Source organism: Ornithodoros turicata, chromosome 4 (assembly GCF_037126465.1).
Source record: "Ornithodoros turicata isolate Travis chromosome 4, ASM3712646v1, whole genome shotgun sequence".
In the NCBI taxonomy this organism is placed as follows: Eukaryota; Metazoa; Arthropoda; class Arachnida; order Ixodida; family Argasidae; genus Ornithodoros; species Ornithodoros turicata.
The window spans coordinates 78308439-78328726 of NC_088204.1; the positions used below are offsets into that span (position 1 = coordinate 78308439).

Here is a 20288-nt window from a genome sequence, read left to right on the forward strand (position 1 = left end):
GATAGAGTCAGGTATCAACACAGGCAGGTTTATTGAGCCCTTATTCCAAGCCGTGCAGCTCCTTCTGGATCTTCTTCCATCGGTGCAGGGGACCGTGCCCGCTGTAGTAGTGGCAGTAGGCTCCGTCGGGCTTCAGGCGTCCGTCCGCACGCATGGCCTCGTACTCGGGGACCTCCCACTTTGTGAAGCCCCACTTCTTGGACCCACAAACCTGCGCAACGAACACACTCAGCGCTCCGCAGATCGACGGTTGAAAGAAAGGGGTACCTTCTGACGACCGGGGAACTTGAACTTCGCCCTACGCAGGGCCTCGATGACGTTCTCCTTGTGCTGCTCCTTGGCACGCACGGACATGATCTTCTGCCCAATGTGCACCCGAGCCACGGTGCCCTGCGGCTTTCCGAAGGCACCACGCATTCCGGTTTGGAGCCTAGCGGCATACAAAGAAGTTGTAGCCGTAGCCAAATCCGAATTTGAAACCACTCACCTATCGGCTCCAGCGCAGGACAACATTTTGTTGATCCGGATTACGTGGAAGGGATGCAGCCGCATTCGCAAATGGAAAGCGTCCTTGCCGCACGTCTTCACCAGATACTTGTTGGCGCAGATACGACCAGCTTCCAGTGCCTCGGAGGAGATCTGCTCGAACTCCTTGGAGATGAGGTGGATACAAAGGGGAAACTCATCGACTCGAGCCTTCTTACGACCAAGGTCGAAGATACGGATCTTGGGATCTGGATCAGGGTACAATGAGAACATTTTAATACTCTTACATACCAAGCAAAATATACATCAATCTAGCATGCAATTACTGTTCCTCATAAAGATACCAAGAACCTTTACATAGCCCCACAAATGCCGAATAACCACGTCGCAATTAAACAAACTTAAGGCCAAGAGAAGTGTGTAATTAAAAGTTTCAGGTTTACCTGGCACACCACGACAGAACCGAGACTTCGGGTACGGTTTATTTTTGCAGTAACGGTAACTGAAATAGAATACAGCACCATAAGGAACGATCGAATAGCTGACATGCACGAATTCAAAGCAATCCTGCCCCATCAATTTCACACTTACCATCTTGCCGGACGGCGACCCATCTTGCCTAAAATTGAATAATACTGGTATTATTACAAATAAGTAACGTTACACTCGCAACATTGGTGCTTAGTAAGGGAAGTAGGATAACGAAATATCCAGATTAAACGAGATTTTCGTAGAAAACCGGAGCGTGCGACGCATACTTACCAAGCAAGATGTCCGAAAGGAATCGGAAACGGAAATCGTGTCGCTACTTATGCTAGCGGCGGCGTTGTAATAAAAGTCATACACGAGTTTTTTTGTTACGTATAAAACAACTTGATGTATTTTATTGGTTATGAATTAAGTTAGCATTGAATTTTATTTGTAATATATGGTTTTGAATGCACAGATTGTTTTCTTCTTGAATCGAAAATGTGGTTTTGGTTTGGCATTGGTGACACGTGACAGTAGGTGTGACCGGTGTGACGTTTGACATTAACCACGTGATCAACTGTCATGGCGGCTCTCTTGTCAAGAAACATGTTTTGAAGTCTATATGTAGGAACTTTACGAATTTTTTTGCTACTACAACGTAAGTTTTGGCGGCCCATAGCACTCGGACCGATTTGACAGACTGTTCTCTTTTGAGCCTTTGAACAGGATATTAAACGACTTGCCTTCGTCAGGACCATTACCTGTTTCGTGTCCGGTGCCAACTCGTGTGAGGCACCTCAAAACATACGAATACCACATGCGAGGCAGTGCTACGTTTAAACCATGGGCGTAATCACAATAGCAGCCCAAGACACTACTATTGAGGTTCTCTGTATGGAGTACAAAGTTGAGCCTGTGACACGCTGGCCCTTGGATGGAACTGTTGATGCACTTCCAAAACTCTCAAATATGTTGCTATCTCTTTAATGTCTTAGCGTGGCAGTATGTCGCGTCTCTAAAAGACTCTTGCAAGTCTCCGTCTTAACACTACAGGCACACATGGCTATACAGTCCAGACAGTCGTTAATAAAGCTATGAGATTCTAGCATGCAACCATGAGGTGCACTAACTCCGGTCTTGTTTCTGCAGGTAGACAGCATGTTATTTATGTAGCCATTGTCAAGCATGGTAATATAGTTTGAGGCTGCAGTGTACAGTTTAGGTTTCAAACTACATGCACCCTCTTTCAGGACGAAATGCTACACGCATTAACGGCATTGCTGACAGAATTTTTTAGTGCCAATGTGACGAACGAACGAAAACGGGAAATCGGTGAGGCCCTTTATTGTTGTATTTAGTTTACAAATTTACAATCCTCGCTTGAATTCAGAAACTCTTCTGAGCGATTTTGGTCGACAAGAGGGCAGCTGGAAGCAATGCCTGTACTTTCTGACCCATACCAACGACCAGTATGTCATGATGTTCTGCCTCAATGCTCTCGAGGTGAGTGTCGTCTGCATTCGTTAGTTTCACTATCAGGGTGCGTGTCGTCTGCATTGGTTCGAAGTTGTTTCTCAACACACTCAGGGTGAGTGTCGTCTGCTTTTGTTGGAAGTTGTTTCTCAGCGCGCTTCGAGTGAGTGCCATACGCATTCGTGAATGATTTGGTTTTTGGTTGCTATTTTTTAAATCTTCCCACAAACTTCAGCACCTAAAAAGTTGGAATCATGTGGAGGACATGTTGTTTCAGACTTTCATGTTGTCGATTAATCAGCATACTTGAAATTTTGCTTTAACATTAGACGAATATGCAGTTGTGTAACCAACCACATGACCAACATTCACCGTTACCTTGCCATCATGAACCGACATCTCGTTCGTCTGTGTTTAATGCAGGAAGCGATTGGAAGACGGTGGTTACGAATGCTGGCAGAACACAAGGCCGAAATACGCAATGGTGTGCAGGGCTTCCTTCTTGCGCGTCACAAAGAGGTGCCCACGTTTGTTCGCAACAAGTTATGCAAACTTGTGGTGGACATGGGACGCCTGGACTGGCCTCATTTCTATCCAACGTTTTACTCTAGTATTTTGCAGGTGAGTAAATCGTTATTTAAATGGTTTCAAAACGCATAGATGCATTTGTGCAAAACAAGGAACCCCCTTTTTTTTCCCGTTTTTTTCGCACTACAGGTTACAATAGAAATTTATGCTCTGCCTCGTCACTGTTTCTATGCTTTGTGTGTTTAACAAAGACGGTTAAGAGCATCAACTGTTTGTGCAGCCTACTGCACGAAAGTCTTGTTTTTATGTATATAGTAAACAGTTGATGCTCTTAACCGTCTTTGTTATTTTTTATTCTGCATCGCCGGAAACTTGTGCATTGTTTGAAACTTGTAGTTCCAGTGACTAGTTACTGGAAAAGTAGCTAGCAATTGTAACTAATTACTCTTCCTAAGAAAGTACCTGTCAGCTGTAGCTAGTTCCTTTTTTTTCAGTAACTAGCTACGGTGACTAGTTACTTCCTGAATCGTAATTTTTTCGCAGTAATTTCGGAAGGTTTTCGCATTTTCTTTCTCCTCCGCACAGGCGTACAACGCTTAGACATAAGCACAGACTAATTAACCTTGTACACATTACTTGCTGGTGCATGTCATACACGCTGCTTTTTGAAAATCAATTAAACAGAGTTTTCGATCGTTTTGAGAGTCACTTTTGCAGTGGTTGCGTATTATTGCGTGAATTTACGGCGATCTACTGAGCAAAGCTCGTAATTCTCCTTTGTCGTGACGCTGGCCGCTGAGGAATCAGTCTTCAATCGTTTCCAGTTGTGCCAGTCAAGCGAGACGTGTCTGACCGGGTTGGTGCTTCTGAAGACTGCCTCGGAAGAGCTGGCCTGCCCTCGAGACGACCTCTCCGTATCCAGAAAAGTGGAGCTTCGTCGACTCCTTCTGGACCAGGTGCCGGCAACCCTGAACGTTGTGGCAGGTACGACGGCACCACCTAGTGTTAAAAAAAAAGGCATATTCAGTGCCTCCTTTCCTTCTTTCACAGTGTGGTTATGCAAAGTCACATTCGAGGGTCAGTTACTCGAAAGATGTGTAACAGAGTTAGCCAGCTAGCCTGTGAAGGGAGTAACTGAATTACCGTATTTTCTCGAATCTAACGCGCCCCCGATCCTAACGCGCATCTTTCTTGGGTGTGTGATAATGTGCCAAAAAACTAGTTAAAAAGTAGACAAGAACAGAAGTACAAATTTTTTGCACAGTTTCATTGTCAGAGTCGTCCGACAGCTCCTTATCGCTCTCAATGCACCATGGCAGATCATCTTCAGTGCCGTCAAGAGCATTTGTAATGCAACATTTCTTGAATGATGTCTCCACCATATTTTGCGGCAGCCCGCTCCATGTGTCGGCGATCCAACGGGCAACGTCCTGTAGTGACGCTCGTCGTATCCGTCCAGCGGGTGTCATCGTGTGTGAATCGCTCGATAGCCACTCATTATACATTTCACGAACTCTGTCCTTCAGAGGCTTATTCAAGCAAATGTCCAAGAGCTGTAACTGCGAGGTCATTCCTCCGGGAATGATGACAACGTCCGTATTGCACGCGCACAGTTTATCTTTTGATCGCTCCATCTGTCGTGGACGGAGGTTGACGATGCGCCGAAATCGTTGACGGCGATGTCACGGGCGTGGTCACCCACAATTCTGACGTGCACCCCTTACTTTCGCAAAAAAAAATTTGAAAAAAAAGTGCGCGTTAGATTCGAATAAATACGGTAGTTACCTCTCCAAAATGTAACTGGTACCAGCTACGGTTGCCAAGGCCCGATTTGACTGACGTCGATTAGCATTTGGACCGAGGTGTGAGGTACTGGAACTTGGAGATGACTTTCACCTCCAGTTCACCAACACCAATGAGCAAAGTCTCTAGTCTTCTATTGGTCGGTTAACCTGAATGTTATATGTGGCAGTGTTGTTATATAAAGCACTGGCTACATACTGTACCATACGTTTTGGTGTATAATGTGAGCGTTATACATACAAAAAGTGTTTTGAAGAGGCAGTGCATGTTATGTGCCGGTGTGCACTGTAGTCTTGAGTTTTTCCCAGAAGAGCATTTCCTAAGGCGATTCCTTGCCGTCTCAAGCCTTGGTCCACCCGCATGACGAAGGCATAAATCGTTAAGTGGTTGTGAAACCGTTTCCAAACTTTTACAGAAATAATGTTGTAAATATTGATTTATGTTTGCTAAACATGCACATCAAAACGCTTAGTTCCTGTGATCGCACGTTACGAAACTATTGCACTCCAAAGGTCACATGTCAAGCGTCCTCCCGCTCGCGACGAGCTTCCCTCAGTAACGAAGTGAGTTCGAGGTGTCGGTGATGCTGAACTGATTTCGGAAGGCTAATGCTGTTGGGAACATGGTTGGGGAGGAACGTGAGAACAAAGAGAAGCGAGGACACCCAAGCCCACGAAAACACCGACCTTTTGTTGCATCACACTTTGACTGCTTCGGGTCGGCTTTGCGTCTGTTATGTACGCGATACAAGGAACTTGCTCATCAACATACCCAGCCGCACTGAGAAGCACAGTGAGACACGCTCACTCTCAACATGCTCTCGCTTACCTTGTTTTTCTTTTTTTTAAAATAAAAGATACTATAAATATAGATATAAATAAAGATCAAATTAGATCAAATTAAAAAAAAATTGATCATGGAACGAGATACCCCTTTGCAGGCATCTTGGACTCCGTGCTCGAAAAGCAGCGCCACCTGGTGACCGCCACTCCACCTCCATCCCCCACACACGGCCAGTCTGTCACTAATAGCTCACCCCTCCAGCAAGGTACTGGCGTTTGAAGGGTACCCGTAATAAAGGGGCGTAACGAGGGGCGTCGGCGCAGGTAACGCACTGAGCAGCATGTGGTCCGCGCTGCACAAGAGCCACCTGGAATGCCTGGAGCCCGAGGCGAGGGTGGTGTGCATTCACGCCCTTTCGTGCTTGGATCATCTGCTCTCGTGGATCCCTCTGGAGCACTGCTCGTCCAGCCTTCTCAACACTCTCTTCACTTTTGCCTCCTTTGGATGTACGCAGGAGGTACTTAAGCTACAGTTATTTCTAAAAATCTGGAGTTAGCAGGGTGAATTTTTTTTTACCCCCTGTTAGCGCCACAAAGCAACTGTGGCTACGAATAAACTGCGCAAGAGTGTGAAGTTGGGGTTAGTTGGTAAACTGACGTTGGAGCTCCAAGCAGAAAAGGACACTGACAAGGACAAGAAGGATGGAAATTGATGGATTGACACAGAAGAAAGGGCAACGCAGCACACAAGCCTCAGGTGCCTAAGAATTATGAAAGAAGGAAGTCACCGAAAAGGTTAGCCGGCTGTAGGACTCGAACCCACATCTTCTGGATTGCCAGAAGATGGTGGGTTTTGAGTCCTGCAGCTGGCTAACCTCTTCAGTGACTTCCTTCTTTCAAGGACAAGAAGTTATTGTTCCAGTTGAAGTTCAACTTCTTCTTGTCTTTTCCCGTGTCCTTTGCTGCTTCGAGTTCCAATGTGGCTATGAGCCGTGTACAGATTCGGACAAGCGAAGAAAGGAGGAATAAGCAAATGGGCTGGCCTTTACAGATGTGGGTTCACAAACACGCGACAACCTATTCTGTGGCCGGAGGGTCCCCGACCACACGCAGAACGAAGCTACAGTTTAAAAAAAATAGATATTTAGGAGTGATAGGAAATCATATTTTTAGGCGTTGTTTTTACCCTTACTTGTGTGGTACTGCCCCTGTCCATGTTAGACATGAGTTACTTTCAAGTTACTTGCGAACTAATGTAGAATTTCTTGTTCTTGATCTTTCTACAATTAACTTAGATATTGATCTCACAACGGGCGGTGCAAGAAGTCTAGGAAAACCACACCAGTATTTGATGTGATGAACGAAGCATACTTTTATGGACTTCTCTAGCGACTCATTTGATGATTTTGACCTCGTAATAAGATTCTTCAACGGAGGAGCTGACATTAAAAGTTTAGGTTCCACGAGTTGTCTTCTACGCGCTCTTAGTAGAACCTCGCCAAGTTTTAATCTTAGTACACGGTGCCATCTGTCCTTACAGATACATAGCTCATTGCTATGATGAACGTCATCTTTGTATCCTGATATCTGTAATGATTTTATTTCAATTGCATTACATTCATTGCATTCTAAACATCTCCCACTCTTCTATGCTGTCCTCTCTGTTTCTGTCCATACTGTATATTTACTCCACTGATAGCTGCAATGCCTTCCCTGTTTCGAACATGAAATAATTTTTAAAAAATGTAATATGTAGTGCCTTATTTTATGACACAATCTTATAGTGTAGATTGTTTATAGTTAGGGCACTGTGTTTTCGCATTTTAGGTTTTGTTCTTTTGAAGATTGCGGGCATAAAAATCGGATTTTATTGGATTTCAGGACACATAAAACAGTGTAAAATCCAGCGATGGCCAGTAGTTAACTACATGTAGTTAAACTACTAGTTAAACTACCTGATTGTAGTTAAAAAGTAGTTAACTACTTGCAGGAATGTAGTGGCAACTACTAGTTAAACTACTGTTTTAAGTAGTTAACTACAGTAGTTAGGTTACTGAAGGTAGTCCAACTACTTCCGATTTTGCCGCAAGCTTTACGGCATGACTGCGCTTCCGACGTTTACCTTGAGCTACTTGTTTGATGAGAATGGAGGTGCAGAGCAATTGTGTCGTGCATGTGTACTAAATCTTCACTTTTAATGCTTATCCAGTGAAGCCTCATTTGCTGCGAAATAATTCTGCAACTTAGTTTATCGCGTAGGCACAGAAAGAATCCCGCCGCAAGCTTTGTATTTGGCGATCGTAGCAATGGCTCGAGCCAAAGTTTATCATTGCTCGTGATTCATATTTAGGTGTCCAAGAGCACTACAAGGGATTGGCGTTGGTGGACAACGTTAAGTAGTTATAGATGTAGCTAAACTACATTGCAGTAGTTAAAAAAGTAGTTTTAACTACTCCCCTGGAAAGTAGTTGAACTACTAGTTAAACTACTCAGTCACAAAGTAGTTAGTAGTTATAGTTAAACTACTGTAGAAGTAGCTAGTGGCCATCACTGGTAAAATAAGGTGATATCGGGTAGAAAATAAATGGAGTCCTCCTCACATTTTAGATTGTGGAATAGCTGTGCTGAGTGTCGAATGCTTAACGTTCTCCAGTGCTGAATTGACACTTTTCCCCCCAAGTCTATTTTCGGGTCTTTGGGGTTTTACCCTAAGTGATGATGATGCAAATCAGGGGGTAAAAATGGGTTTCACCCTAAAACACAAGGCCCTGTTTATAAGTAAATCTAACGAGGTATGCAAATATGTTGACGATGTCCACCACTCCACCACGAGCAATGTCGCAAAGATGCGGCAGGCCCTCGTTGAGGACTGCCTTCATACTGCCAAGTATTCCTGATGTAGCTCAGCGTGCTTTGCTCTGAAGCCCGTTCACTTCTGTCTGCCCTTTGACCTTAGTTGTCCGTGCGCCATAAAACCCCGAATCATCATTATCATCGTCATCATCAACTTCTGTCTTCCGCAGAAAACGGAGGATTCCGAGCTCGGTGAACGTGCCATGGGTTGCATCAACGAAATTCTCTCCAAGAATTGTGTTCCTACGGACCTCGAAGACTTCCTGATGCTCATCTGCCACAACACGTTCTACCTCCTGCAGGTCCTAACTAAACGCGACTGCGGAGGAACACCTCCTGCAAGCAGCAAACTTGCAGGCCTCACTGATGTGTGAGCCTCATTGTCACGTTACTCGTTAGCGAGGCTTTTTTCTTTCTCCTACGCTTATTAGTCTCACAATTAAGTTTCAAGTGTAAGTTTGCTCGACTCGCCCTCAGGCTCAGAATTTTTGTTCTCTCGAAAACGTCGCTCGCTGTTGTTCTTTTTTCTACTTCGTTATCCCCACGTGCTGTAAAATGTGTGTCGGCAATATACTGCACTGCGTACACCGCATAAAATAACTGCGCCGCACTTTAACCAGTGCAACTTGCAGTGAAATGTTACAACACCCATTAAAGGGGCAGTGAAAGGCCCCATTATAATTTTTTTGTTTGCGGGTGCGGAAGGTTGTCTGAAAAAAAAAAAATTTTTCACATCCTTGCATAAAAATAATTGTCTCTGCTGACATGTGGTGTGTGTAGGGCCCTGTGAAACCCCGGTGAAACCAGTTCCCGCCCCCATTTGCAACATCGGGGCGAGACCAGAAAAACATTGAACTAACCTGGCAAAGTGCCAATTCAGCTGCCAGTACGGGCGCCAGGAATCGCCAAGCACTCCGCATTCGGCACGGCCGTTCGGCATCTGATGTTCATCTAAAATCACTTAAAAAAAAAAAAAATTCTACCCCATATCACCCTGTTTTACCCCGTTCTATGGTTCCTGAAATAACACCCGATTTTTACCCCCCTGATTTTCGAGAAACGAAAGCCCGAAAACACAGGGCCCTAGGTGTGTGCAAGAGGTCTTTTATCTGCGCACTCTCCGAAATTTCCCTTCCACGATCCCGTAAGTGAATGAGCGACTTTGTTGGTACTTCGGGACGAAGTGAGGTCCGATGACTGCGACTCGCTCGTAGCTGCTTGCTATGCGCCACCTCGGACTGTGCCTCTAAGGCTACACAGCTTTGAAGGATATTTCGGGGAACTTTTTCAAATTGAATTATTTCACGATAAAACACCATTCAGTGAACTTATTTTGCATGGTCACTTCTGCTGAATTGCTCGATGAATTGAGCAAGGTGTTTTTAGCACTCGTAAATGTTACTTCCTTTATCCTTTAATGCCTAAAATTGAACACACAGGAAAAATGAAAGACCAAGTTATCAGTGCACAGACTTTACAAGTACTTGTGATATAATTCAGATGTTGTGTGATTCACAGTGTCGAAATGTTCATGCCTCGCTTGTCTTCCCAGGTACCTAGACAAGTTCACAGAGTTCCTACGTCTGTTTGTGACGTTTCATGTTCATCGCTTCGAAGACAACATCCCGGTATTCTTAGCCTTGCTGTTCGAATACACTTTTCAACAGGTACATAATGGCCTATAAATAGGTAGTAACGTATTAATTAATTTTTATATTGACAGCCGGTTGTGGAACGCTATTTTACGTGCCTCGACATCTGGGCAGTGTTCCTCGACTTTCTGACCAACAAACGAAACAAGGACATGATGCTTCACAAGTAAGTCTCACTTGCTTAAGCGTTAGTTTGCGCATCTGTGACTTGTATCACAGTGAAATGCCGAGTGTCATCCGATATCGGTCTTTGGTCATACTTTTGGTCTGTTAAACAAATATGAGGAGATATGATGCATTACCCCTCGTTCAACTGTGTTATAAAATTCCAAATTGGTTATTCATTGAGTGTTGATTGGCTATTGATTATTATTTTGCATCTCAGGTACAGAGACGTCCTGCTCACGTTGGTGCACGAAATCCTCAAAAAGTCCCTGTTCAAGTTTAACCAGTCTAGTCTAGAGGAACTGGATGACGAAGCGCTCGACGACAGTGTAAGGTGGCAGAGGTTGTAGTCTGACTACACTTTTGATATCTACTCTGTTAAGTTGCAGACGGAGTGGCAGTGCTTTCTGCAGCATAACCTAAATATCATCACCAAGATAGCAGAAATTATTCCGCATGATGTTCATGCACAAGTGGTGAGCATTGTACTCTTTTCAGTATTCATCAGAGACTCTCTGGTTGTGCTTGCATGTGGCGTTCAGATGTAGTGGAGGTGACGTCTGCCACATTAAAGAGGTTGTGACACTTTGACAGATGTGGTTCATAACATTGTGCAGGCATTGTCCTGCATGCCAGAGCGTTGAGGGAAAAAGTTCCGTGTACAGTTCCGTACACACGCTTACGGGTTTTTCCAATACAGCGAGTGTGTAGAAAAATCGAATTCGTACTGCACGTAGTCGAAAGAGAGTTGCATATATTGGAATTGAATAATGTAAAGTATATGTAAAAAAAATGTCAGCTTGAATCTTTTTTTATGTAGGTTTGTATCAGACTCTAAAGCATTTCATGGTGCACAAGAGAAAACACCTTGCTAAGCCTAATAGACATGGAAGCTGCCAGCTTGTGAATGGTAGAGAAGCAGTGCCGGTTATTTTAGGTTAAGTGAAGTCAGGTTAGCATTGTTTAGGTTAGCCTAGCATCAGGCTGTCCACAAATGCCATCAGGCTGTCTACAAATGTGGAGGAATTTGGTTGAAACTTACGGATAATATTGTTTTTGTTATTTATTTTCTCGCATTCTGCGGTGATCTCGGTGTCGTTTGCAAATTTTATCTGATCCGGATGACTTTTGGTTGTCACTGTGCTGATTTTCTTAGCACCTCTTATCCCCTTTTTGCTGTATAACTTGGAACGCAGTTGGTACGAGTAATTGTCTCTCACATTTATTTGGGGTAACTTGGGACGAAGTGTTGCAGCCCCCTTTTAACGAGCAGTAGCCTTCTGCACGGCCTGCCGTGATACAGATTTTTGTGCTGGTGCACAATGCTCAATGGGCGTATTGTATTTCTAGTTGACCCTTTTTGAGAAAGAGCTAGCAGTGTATCTGGAGCTGGAGAAATTCGTGGATGGCTCCACTCTTCGAGTCGTGGCCGAGAATGACTGTCGACGTCTGCACTGCAGCCTTCGAGACCTTTCGTCCCTCCTGCAAGCCGTGGGCAGCCTCGGGGAGAATGCTTCCACTACTTACAACACAGTGTCCAAGTATGACTCCAATTCATCACCTTATGGTCACTCTCAATAAGAGAATACTGTGATACTGTTAATGTGCAAAAGCGCCTAGCTTTTGCGCGTTGAAAAAATTACTGAATTTTAATGGTGTGCACGAATTTTGATAAAGAAATGAGATGGCATTTAAAAATGCATTATTTTCTTTAAAAGCTTTGTTTTCTCAGCTGATTGTATGGGTTACCAGAAAGCAATAAACGATGTAGTAAGCAGTTAGTAAATTAGTAGCAGAAAGTAGACAACCTACTTTGTAACAAAAGCACGTTGAATGCAACTCTTATCGAAGACACAGAATAAAAAATCAATCAAAACTATTTGAATTGAATTTGAATTTATTTAAACTTTACAATGCTTAATGAGTAATACAATTCATAAAATTCAATTATTGATTCAGTTCAATTCAAATATTGAAAACAAACTGCAAAAAGCATCTTTGTTTTACAGTATGACACTTTTTTTTTACTAAACGTAATATGCTTACAAAATACTTTTTTTTTTCTTCAGGATTTTTTTTTTCGCACTTTTCGGTCACGAGACTTTGTGGTGCTGTAAGGGCACCACTCTGCTCCATGAAAACCCTATTTTGGGCAGAGGCAGCTGCGTTCATTATAGCATGTTTTTTTTTTTCTCCCTTATTCTAATATACCCCATTCTAAAAGTTTTCTTTAAAGTATCTTTAACTGTTCATGCAGGCTCTGCCATAGCATTCATTCCCTTGACATATGAGGGCAGTTACAGATGGAACAACAGTACACTGCAACTGAAATCCCGCAAATGATTTATTGCACAAAGGAAAAGCATCCCAGTCGTAGGGAAAGGAGGTGCAGGAAGGATTGCTAGTGCATCCAGGAATGCAGGCCATGAGTGCAGCTTCCATAATAGCACGTGTGTGCGGTTCCTTAGTGTGGTATACGCACTCAGTGTCCTGAAAGAGTGGAACACACCCTGAACAACTATCTATGTATATATGTATATATCATTTGATAACTCAGAAGGGTGTCAGAACTTGTAGCTAAGGAGCCATGTGCACATGTTATTATGGGAGCTGCACTCAAGGCCCACATTCGTGGAAGCGTTAGCCAACCCCCCATTAGATTTACACCCTTTCCCGTTGCACCTACTTTCCGCTTGACAGTGGTGCTTTTCCCCTGCGTAATAAACCGTTAGCTGGTTTTGTGTGCCGTTGTCTCCCTCTTTAATTGTCCTCATTCTCGAATAGACGAATCTCCCGTCCGAGTTTTCACCGGCTGGCTCGCCTAATCCTTCTTCCCGCATTACAGGATCTGCCACACTGCCAGCTACAGCAGCCGTATGCGGTTCTACGACATGAAGACGGCTGCCCCCAGTGTACTTCAGTGGGACCTCATTGAAGTGTACGTTGTCTTTATGCAAGCAGAAACAGCGTAGAGTACATGTACGTCCGTCTGTTGCCAGGCACGCGCAGTTGCTGGCTGCCCTCAAGGCATTCTCCCATTGGCTGTCTCAGTGCCACACGGAGTGCCTCCAGAACGGTGCCAGAAAAGACGAGTTCACGACGCTGGTTGGAGGCTATGTAGATGCTGCGCTGCCCTGCATACAACGGGAGGTACGCTGTTTTTATCCAGGTCCTCCAAGTTCAGGACTGTGTGCAGGGTGTTTTCAGGAATTTTGCGGTTGTTTCTGCACTTTCAATAGTCTTTGGATATCCGACGGTGTTGAGCTTGGGTGTCAAAGGATACGTAAACATTGCAGGAAGCGCAGAAGCAGCCATTAACTTAATCTCTGGCTACCGTGTGCTATACATAGGGCCTGACTTTTTAGGGTTAAACCCGTATCTGCCCGATATTTACCCCCCGAACGAAATCTGTAAAATTTGGGTTTAACCCGAATCTACCCGAAAACATCCGGGTCGCGTGGCGCACTCGTAAGCGTGCATTAAAATGAAGTTTGATAACATTGCTAAACATTAGTTCCATGTCAAGACAAATTTTTATTAAACAAAAAAAAATCACCCGAATACACCCGAATTCCTGACGACAGAATATGCCGTAACGGGATTTAACCCGAATACACTCGAATTTTTGAATGAAAAATATCACCCGATATTTACCCCCCCGAATGTGGCCAAAAATAAAACCCGAAAAAGTCAGGCCCTAGCTATACGTAGAGCCCCTAGCTTTCTGCGAATGCGTGATTTCATCGAAAAATTGTGCGTAATTCGTCGTGTCTTGCGGAACCTGCTATTAACGTATCTGTTTTATTTATAATTAGGGTTCCGCGATTTCGGTGTTTATTTTTGGGTGGATTCGGCGTATGTTTTTCGGTGTTTATTGGTTTTCACGAAATCAGCGCTTTTCGATGTTTTTTCCTCTCGTGTACATTGTTTACCCAACAGTTTGGCGAGTAGAAATAAAATGTAATATTTCCGCACGACGCTCATTCACCATGGCGTTGTTCGCTGCGGTGGCTTTCTACGGTCATTTTTTGCGCACACACACACAAAAATCAAATTGGGAGTAGGTTTACACATTTATATTTTTCACAGCCATCACATTTCTGTATGGTTTTCTGATCTGCATCAACAACTTGCTGGTCACGTGCAGCAATTTATCCCTGTCATGTCCTGGAATGTCCTTCTGTATTAGGTGTTTTTCAATTAAAACCGAATTCGGGAAAATTTACCCGGCGTATGTTTTTCGGTGTTTTTCGATTAAAGCTGAAAACGCAGAACCCTATTTATAATGTATGTTAATGTAATGTAAGGTATAATGATTATAAAATTACCTGGCTCAATTAGACTCGGTACGGAAACTATAAATGCAGTCAGTGAACATTTTCCAGTGTAAACCTCTAAAAGAGTAGGAGATGTCACTGTGTGCTTTGTCTGTACAGCAGCAGGCTCTGTCACAGTTTACATTTCCGTCCCGCAGAGTCCCGAAAAAGTGACGCACAGCGCCGCCCACCTTCTCCTATCCCTAACGCTGGTACGGCCATCATTCCTATTCTCACTGCCACTGATGCAGCAGTTCTTCGTGGCTGTCTGCGATCATACGCAACGACCGTTGCCACCACAGGTCAGTTTGCCCTTTCCCTTAGATATTGACAAGGTTGATTGATTTAGTCGAGTCAGTATATAACGCCTTATTTTAGTATTCTGCCTGAATTAATGGTTGTCTCATTTGGCAAATGCTCGTGCAAATGGTTAAGCTAGAAAAATGTTTCGGGAGGTGTTCTATGGGAACTTTACATGGGGGGAGAGGACTTACCCTCATTTTCTCTCTCCCAAATGCACTGCTCAAAGTACAGTTTCAGGGGGGAGGAGGTTTGAACAAGGGACCGAAACCAAAACAGATCCAAAAACCGCTTGCAACCCAAATTTTCTCAAGAACCGTAACCGCGACTCAGTATCGGCAATTAACCGAAAGTGGAACCTGAACCGAGAAATGTGATTTTGGTTACGGTTGGTTACCGGTTCATATGAATCGGTTAAAGTGTGAACGCAAACAACCCCCCCCCCCCCCCCCCTGGCTATGCCACTGCCCCGCATCATGCACATCTTGTTGCTGACAATCCTGAAAAGTGGATTACGCAAAGTTGTGGACTCGTTTACAGCACAAACATGTGTCATTGTATGCAAAGACCTCCCGTTTGCCTCCCGTATGCTTCCCGTATGCTTCCCGTATCTGACTTTGAAATTTTAATAATATTAAAATAGTTTTGATTTTTACATCGCAAGGCAACTATGGTCACGAGCAACGCCGCAATGTTCAATCTGTGGGTTAATTTCACCAATCCTTCAGTTATTTAACATACAATGAAATCCTAGCATGCAACACCCTGTATTTAACAACGGATGATCATGTGTCCGAGCATACCATACCACGCTGCTGGTGCACTCTCCTGTGTTTGATCCCGCAACCTCGGAGTGCGCCGACACATCCTGAGAGTTCTCATGTTGAGAAAGGACATTTGTTACCATTTTCGGTACATAACCGACTCATGCTGACCCCCAGGCGGAGCTGTTGGTGCTGCGGTCGTTGCACAACATGGTTGTTCTTCCCTGGCCGTCGACCTGCGATGCCTCTCAGGAGTGGGACACACGAGCCACTCACCACAGGCGGCTGGTGGCGTCTGTCACCAGGGTGCTCTCGCAGATCACAGCGGCGCCACAGTTCGCCACCAATCAGCAGCTACAGCTGCAAAGTACGTACTTGTGTCGTAAAAGGAAGGGCCCGTAGAGTGGAACGACTCACAGAAGTAACACTTGTTCAGCGCGGCCATCGGTCAAGTGGATGGTGGCGGTGGTGCACGACCTGGTGGACAGTTTACAGGGTACGTCGACGCGGACCAAGCAGCTGTGTCATCAGGGATGGAGCGACGTCTTCAACGGCATCCTGGCATTGTTTCCTATCTACCTCAACGATAAAGGTGCCTGTCTGTGCTTGATCTCGTGCTTTCTTTGTTGCACATTAACTTTTAACCTTTAACCTAATTAACCTTTGGCAGACATGACGGAAGGAATCCTGGACGTCCTGCTGTCCATGTTCCGCGTGCTCCAGCCGCAGCTCGGCGTTGCCTTTGTGGAGAGGATGCTGCAGACTTTCTTGAACCTCTTTACCAGGTAGATATTTGGCATACTTTTTAAGGGACCCTGAATATTGAATTTATTGTACACGTTCTCTAACATGTTTGGCAGTTCAGTCGAGCCGCGCTGCTGTGTCCGCCGTGAGCAGCCTCGAGCACCTGTGCGACGAGGTCCTAAGAGTCCTACATGTTACATGTCGCGTTACGTTACGTAATTGTAACATGTTTATGTAGTGCTTTTGACACAATCTTTCATCCGTTCCCTTTGTTGTTCGAGCAGTCAAACTATATTTGGGCGAGTTTATTTACAGGGACCAGTTGCAAGAATGCATTATCAAAGAAGGCAGTGCCGGAATTAGGGTTGTCGAAAAGTAAGCGATACTTGTTTCTTCTTTACATTGTGTTAATGGGGTGAGGGAGTTCTCCAGGAACAGCTCGCTGCAAAGTAGGTTCTCCAGAAAGTGGGGACAGCTTGGATTGGCACTCCGGTGCCAGATCGTTGGAGAAGGCCTGTAGACGAGCATCCTTCTAAAACTCCTGAGTGCACTCACTGGAAACTCACTAGTCTGTGGAAAACTGGAGAAGCAAAAGAATTTGAAGGCTGCAATTTGATTGACATCCTGGCTATTGTTCGAGTTCCTTTTGTAACTGGCAGTCTCGAAAATGTGCGTACTAAATAGTTGTTGCCCCAGAGCTAGAGATGGTTTCTTTACTCCAAATTTCCAAGCAGAGCAATAGGGATAGCTTTTTTCCAGGAAATTCCGGCCCACTCTCGACATTCCGCGTCCGCTCGTGTCATGTTTTCCATCAAATAGCTGTCGTACTGTGCCACTATTTCACATAGATTTTTTGATACCGTGGTCAGTGATCAGTGAGCAATAAAATGACACCGTTGCGTTGAATGTGACTGGAACGCACGCGATCGTTCCACTTAACGCAGTAAATTAAAATGAAAGGAACGCGACTGCTTCATCCCAGGTTTATCAGCATTCTACAGGAAGTAGTGCAGGAACCCAGTTCCGCCTTCAAAGCCTTTCTACCCAGGATCATCGACCTATGCATGGACGAGATTTATCCCATCGTGGCCGAGGTGAGTACGCCGTATGTCCAGCGCTCGACTCTTAACTTCAAACGGAGGGGCGTTTTTTGTTTCTTTTTTTCTCTCGCAGAGGCCGTCGCCCGAAGTGAAGCAGTCTCTCTTCGAACTGGTCGAGCATTTCCTGTTGCACAACTGGCGTTACTTCTTCACCGGCGCCCTCTTGTCCGAGCAGACGCTCAACCACAGGGAGCAGTTCGTGAAGCTCATGCAAGCGTACGGCCAGTCCTTTCTGCAGCCGGACATCAACGTCTTTCGGCACAACCTCAACGCCCTCGAGTCGCTCAACCGAAAGTGGAAGCTTTATCACAAGGTGGCGCTCTAACCTTCTCGTTCCTGCCCCCTTCATTATCGTGCCCTTGTTGCGTGTGGCTGCTTACGCCGAAGCGTTTCTACGCATAAATGTCGATGCAACAGAGTTATACCCCTACCACACGGGCAGTTTTCAATGATCATTGAGTTCAATGGTCATTGAACACGCGCGTTGTGCCACCAAACGTGTAACGTGTCAACTTCGCAAAAAGCATTGGACCCAATGCTCCCTGAAAGGTTGACACGTTACATCCCAGATGGCGCCATGCGCGTGTTCAATGACCATTAGTTTCAGTGATAATTGAAAACTGCCTGTCTGTCAGGGGTATTACAGACAAAACTTTGTCGCTTAAAGCATGCCTGTGTCGTCTGTTGCAGGCACCGTTTCGAGATGGAATGCTGCCGCAGTTTGTGCAAGTGCTGCTGCAGTGCTTGGCAACGCGTTCGCACGACCTTCTCAGGGAGGAGATACATCTAGTGCTGCACAACATGGCTGCCGTCAACTTGGATACCTTCTACGCCTCCTTGCTGCCGGCTTTCATCGCCTCCTGTCAGGGCATCGACCAGAACCAGAAGCGGACCTTGACGGAGTCTCTTAAGAGAGAACCGGTGATCGCCATGTTTTTCTTTCTCTGTCTAGCGTTAGTTTGTACTGTGCACGGTTGGACTTTGATGACGCAAAATTACCTGTTTCTGAGATTTTTCTCGAGTTGAAAGCAAATTGGTTTTTACCTCTATGTAACAAATAAATTTCCAGATTGTTTTTCTGAACTTCGTTACATCCAGAGATTTTGACTATCATTAGTACTCAAACTGGCTAGCTGTAGCAAATATAGAGATTAGAGCAGATTAATAGCGCTGAGTGCCATAGTCAAATATAGCAGATATGCAGATGTAGCAGTATCATGCAGCAGCAGATGTCCAATGAGTTGCTAATGAATTAATGAGAGTATGGTGCAAAATGTAAGAAATGAACTGCAGAGCATTAAGAATTCATTTTTTCGAGCTGCCTGAACTATATGTTGTCTACACAGGCTGTCTGTATGACTTGTGGTTAAATAGAGTAAGAGCGTAATTACACCAATCGGTGATAGATAATGTGCATCATAATTTTGATGTTGATTGATATCTTTATTGTATCTCACCCCCGGTGTGGCTTATTAATTATTATGCTCGTTAAATGTTCGTAGCTTGAGATTAAGTATTTTGTGTGCCATTATACCGAGATCTTGCTGTTGTTCACGGTACTGTAACAAAATTTTAAGATTGTATTGTATCCGGCTAGATGAGTCAGCATAAGAGTGCATATGTTAATCAGTCACAATGATCAAATAGCAGTGATAGCCACTAACTACTTTTACAGTAGTTTAACTATAACTACTAACTACCTTGCAATGGAGTAGTTTAACTAGTAGTTCAACTACTTTTCATGGGGGTAGTTAAAACCTCTACTTTAACTACTACAATGTAGTTTAACTACATCTATAACTAACTAACTAACTTAACGTTGTCCATCAACACCAATCCCATTCTATAGCTCACAGTAAAAGTCGGAAGCACAGTCGTGCCGTAAAGCTTGCGGCAAAGTCGGAAGCAGTACTAGTTGGCGCCTGTAGTAGCCTAACTGCCCTAGTTAACTGTACTCGAATTGTAGTTTAACTAGTAGTTGCACGCTTCGTTTCTGTAAGTAGTTGATAACTACTGTTTAACTACAATCTAGTAGTTTAACGACATGTAGTTAACTACTGGCCATCACTGTCAAATAGCATAATTAACATGCGGGTTACAATCTTTGCAGGACCTGCCATCGTTCACGCAGTCACTGCAGAACCTGATCAACGACCTCCGTTACTATCACATGTGCAATAACAGTCTATGATGACCGGAAGAGAAGTTTTTATTTATGGACCAGTGTACATAAGGACTGTTTTGGACCAGAAGTGTCATCCAGGTTTATAAAGACTGAACCTGCGCTCTAGTATGTGTTTGTACGTTTGTCATATCCAACGGCATTAAATGTCGTCCGAGGTACGCTGCTTTAGGTTTTGTCTGACAAATCGGGAGGGTGGTTGAGCGAGTGGCTGTTACAGACTCGTGGTTTGGAATCGTGAAAACTATTTTGCGTAAAAGGTTCACAAAGGGGCAGCCCATAGCCATCAGCGACCTGTCAGAATGCGTAACATTCTGTTCTGTCTCACTGATAATGCAACAGTGTGAATACTCTCTGCCTCAAAAGCCCATGGTTATTAAAAGAAAGAAGTTTAAATAATAAGATATCCTTAGCATATCACAAATTGTGCTGGGAACAACAGCATCAGCTACATTTCCCTTAATGACCACATGAGGGTCAACGAAAAAAACAGCGAAAAGTTTGAAATTCTCTCGGCCTGTCCAGAGGAAGCAACTTTCAAAACATAGGATGCAGGGTGGCTGGAATTCTTCAGCACCCTGCACTTAGAATAGAAAAGGTTCTGAACAACCGGTGTGCGTGCGTGCGTGCAAGTGGGGTTGCGTTCAGTTTGCTTTATAAATATCAATA

At 44.4% G+C, this 20288-nt stretch overlaps 2 protein-coding genes across 3 annotated transcripts; one reads left to right on the plus strand and one right to left on the minus strand.

The window, feature by feature from the left end:
* Window positions 1–7: 7 nt before the first annotated feature.
* On the minus strand, window positions 8–1175 carry LOC135392006 (large ribosomal subunit protein uL16-like). Its single transcript, XM_064622613.1, has 5 exons — window positions 1078–1175; window positions 930–988; window positions 488–734; window positions 268–430; window positions 8–211 (listed from the first exon to the last, which is right to left on the minus strand). The coding sequence occupies exons 1-5, from the start codon at window positions 1098–1100 to the stop codon at window positions 41–43; spliced, it is 663 nt and encodes a 220-aa protein (XP_064478683.1). The 5' UTR covers window positions 1101–1175; the 3' UTR covers window positions 8–40.
* A 331-nt stretch (window positions 1176–1506) lies between these two features.
* LOC135392005 (exportin-6-like) lies at window positions 1507–19786 on the plus strand. Of its 2 annotated transcripts, XM_064622611.1 has the most exons (25): window positions 1507–1615; window positions 2107–2145; window positions 2208–2289; window positions 2348–2460; window positions 2854–3051; window positions 3783–3942; window positions 5702–5809; window positions 5868–6061; window positions 8567–8766; window positions 9949–10063; window positions 10120–10214; window positions 10434–10542; window positions 10597–10689; window positions 11564–11754; window positions 13059–13151; window positions 13213–13363; window positions 14688–14831; window positions 15771–15960; window positions 16030–16185; window positions 16264–16378; window positions 16653–16712; window positions 17320–17431; window positions 17511–17750; window positions 18128–18358; window positions 19548–19786. In XM_064622611.1, exons 2-25 carry the CDS (start codon window positions 2143–2145, stop codon window positions 19626–19628), a joined length of 3234 nt encoding a protein of 1077 aa, XP_064478681.1. In that variant the 5' UTR covers window positions 1507–1615; window positions 2107–2142; the 3' UTR covers window positions 19629–19786. The 2 variants fall into 2 exon arrangements, with proteins under 2 accessions (XP_064478681.1, XP_064478682.1); XM_064622612.1 differs by lacking the exon at window positions 2107–2145.
* The last annotated feature ends 502 nt before the right edge of the window (window positions 19787–20288 follow it).

Coding starts and splice junctions, on each gene's coding strand:
- LOC135392005 (XM_064622611.1), top strand. Junction 6,062..8,566: donor CCTTTGGATGTACGCAGGAG/GTACTTAAGCTA, acceptor TGTCTTCCGCAG/AAAACGGAGGATTCCGAGCT. Junction 10,064..10,119: donor TCGAATACACTTTTCAACAG/GTACATAATGGC, acceptor TTATATTGACAG/CCGGTTGTGGAACGCTATTT.
- LOC135392006 (XM_064622613.1), bottom strand. CDS start 1,100: ATGGGTCGCCGTCCGGCAAGATG. Junction 431..487: donor TCCTGCGCTGGAGCCGATAG/GTGAGTGGTTTC, acceptor GTATGCCGCTAG/GCTCCAAACCGGAATGCGTG. Junction 212..267: donor AGTTCCCCGGTCGTCAGAAG/GTACCCCTTTCT, acceptor TTCGTTGCGCAG/GTTTGTGGGTCCAAGAAGTG.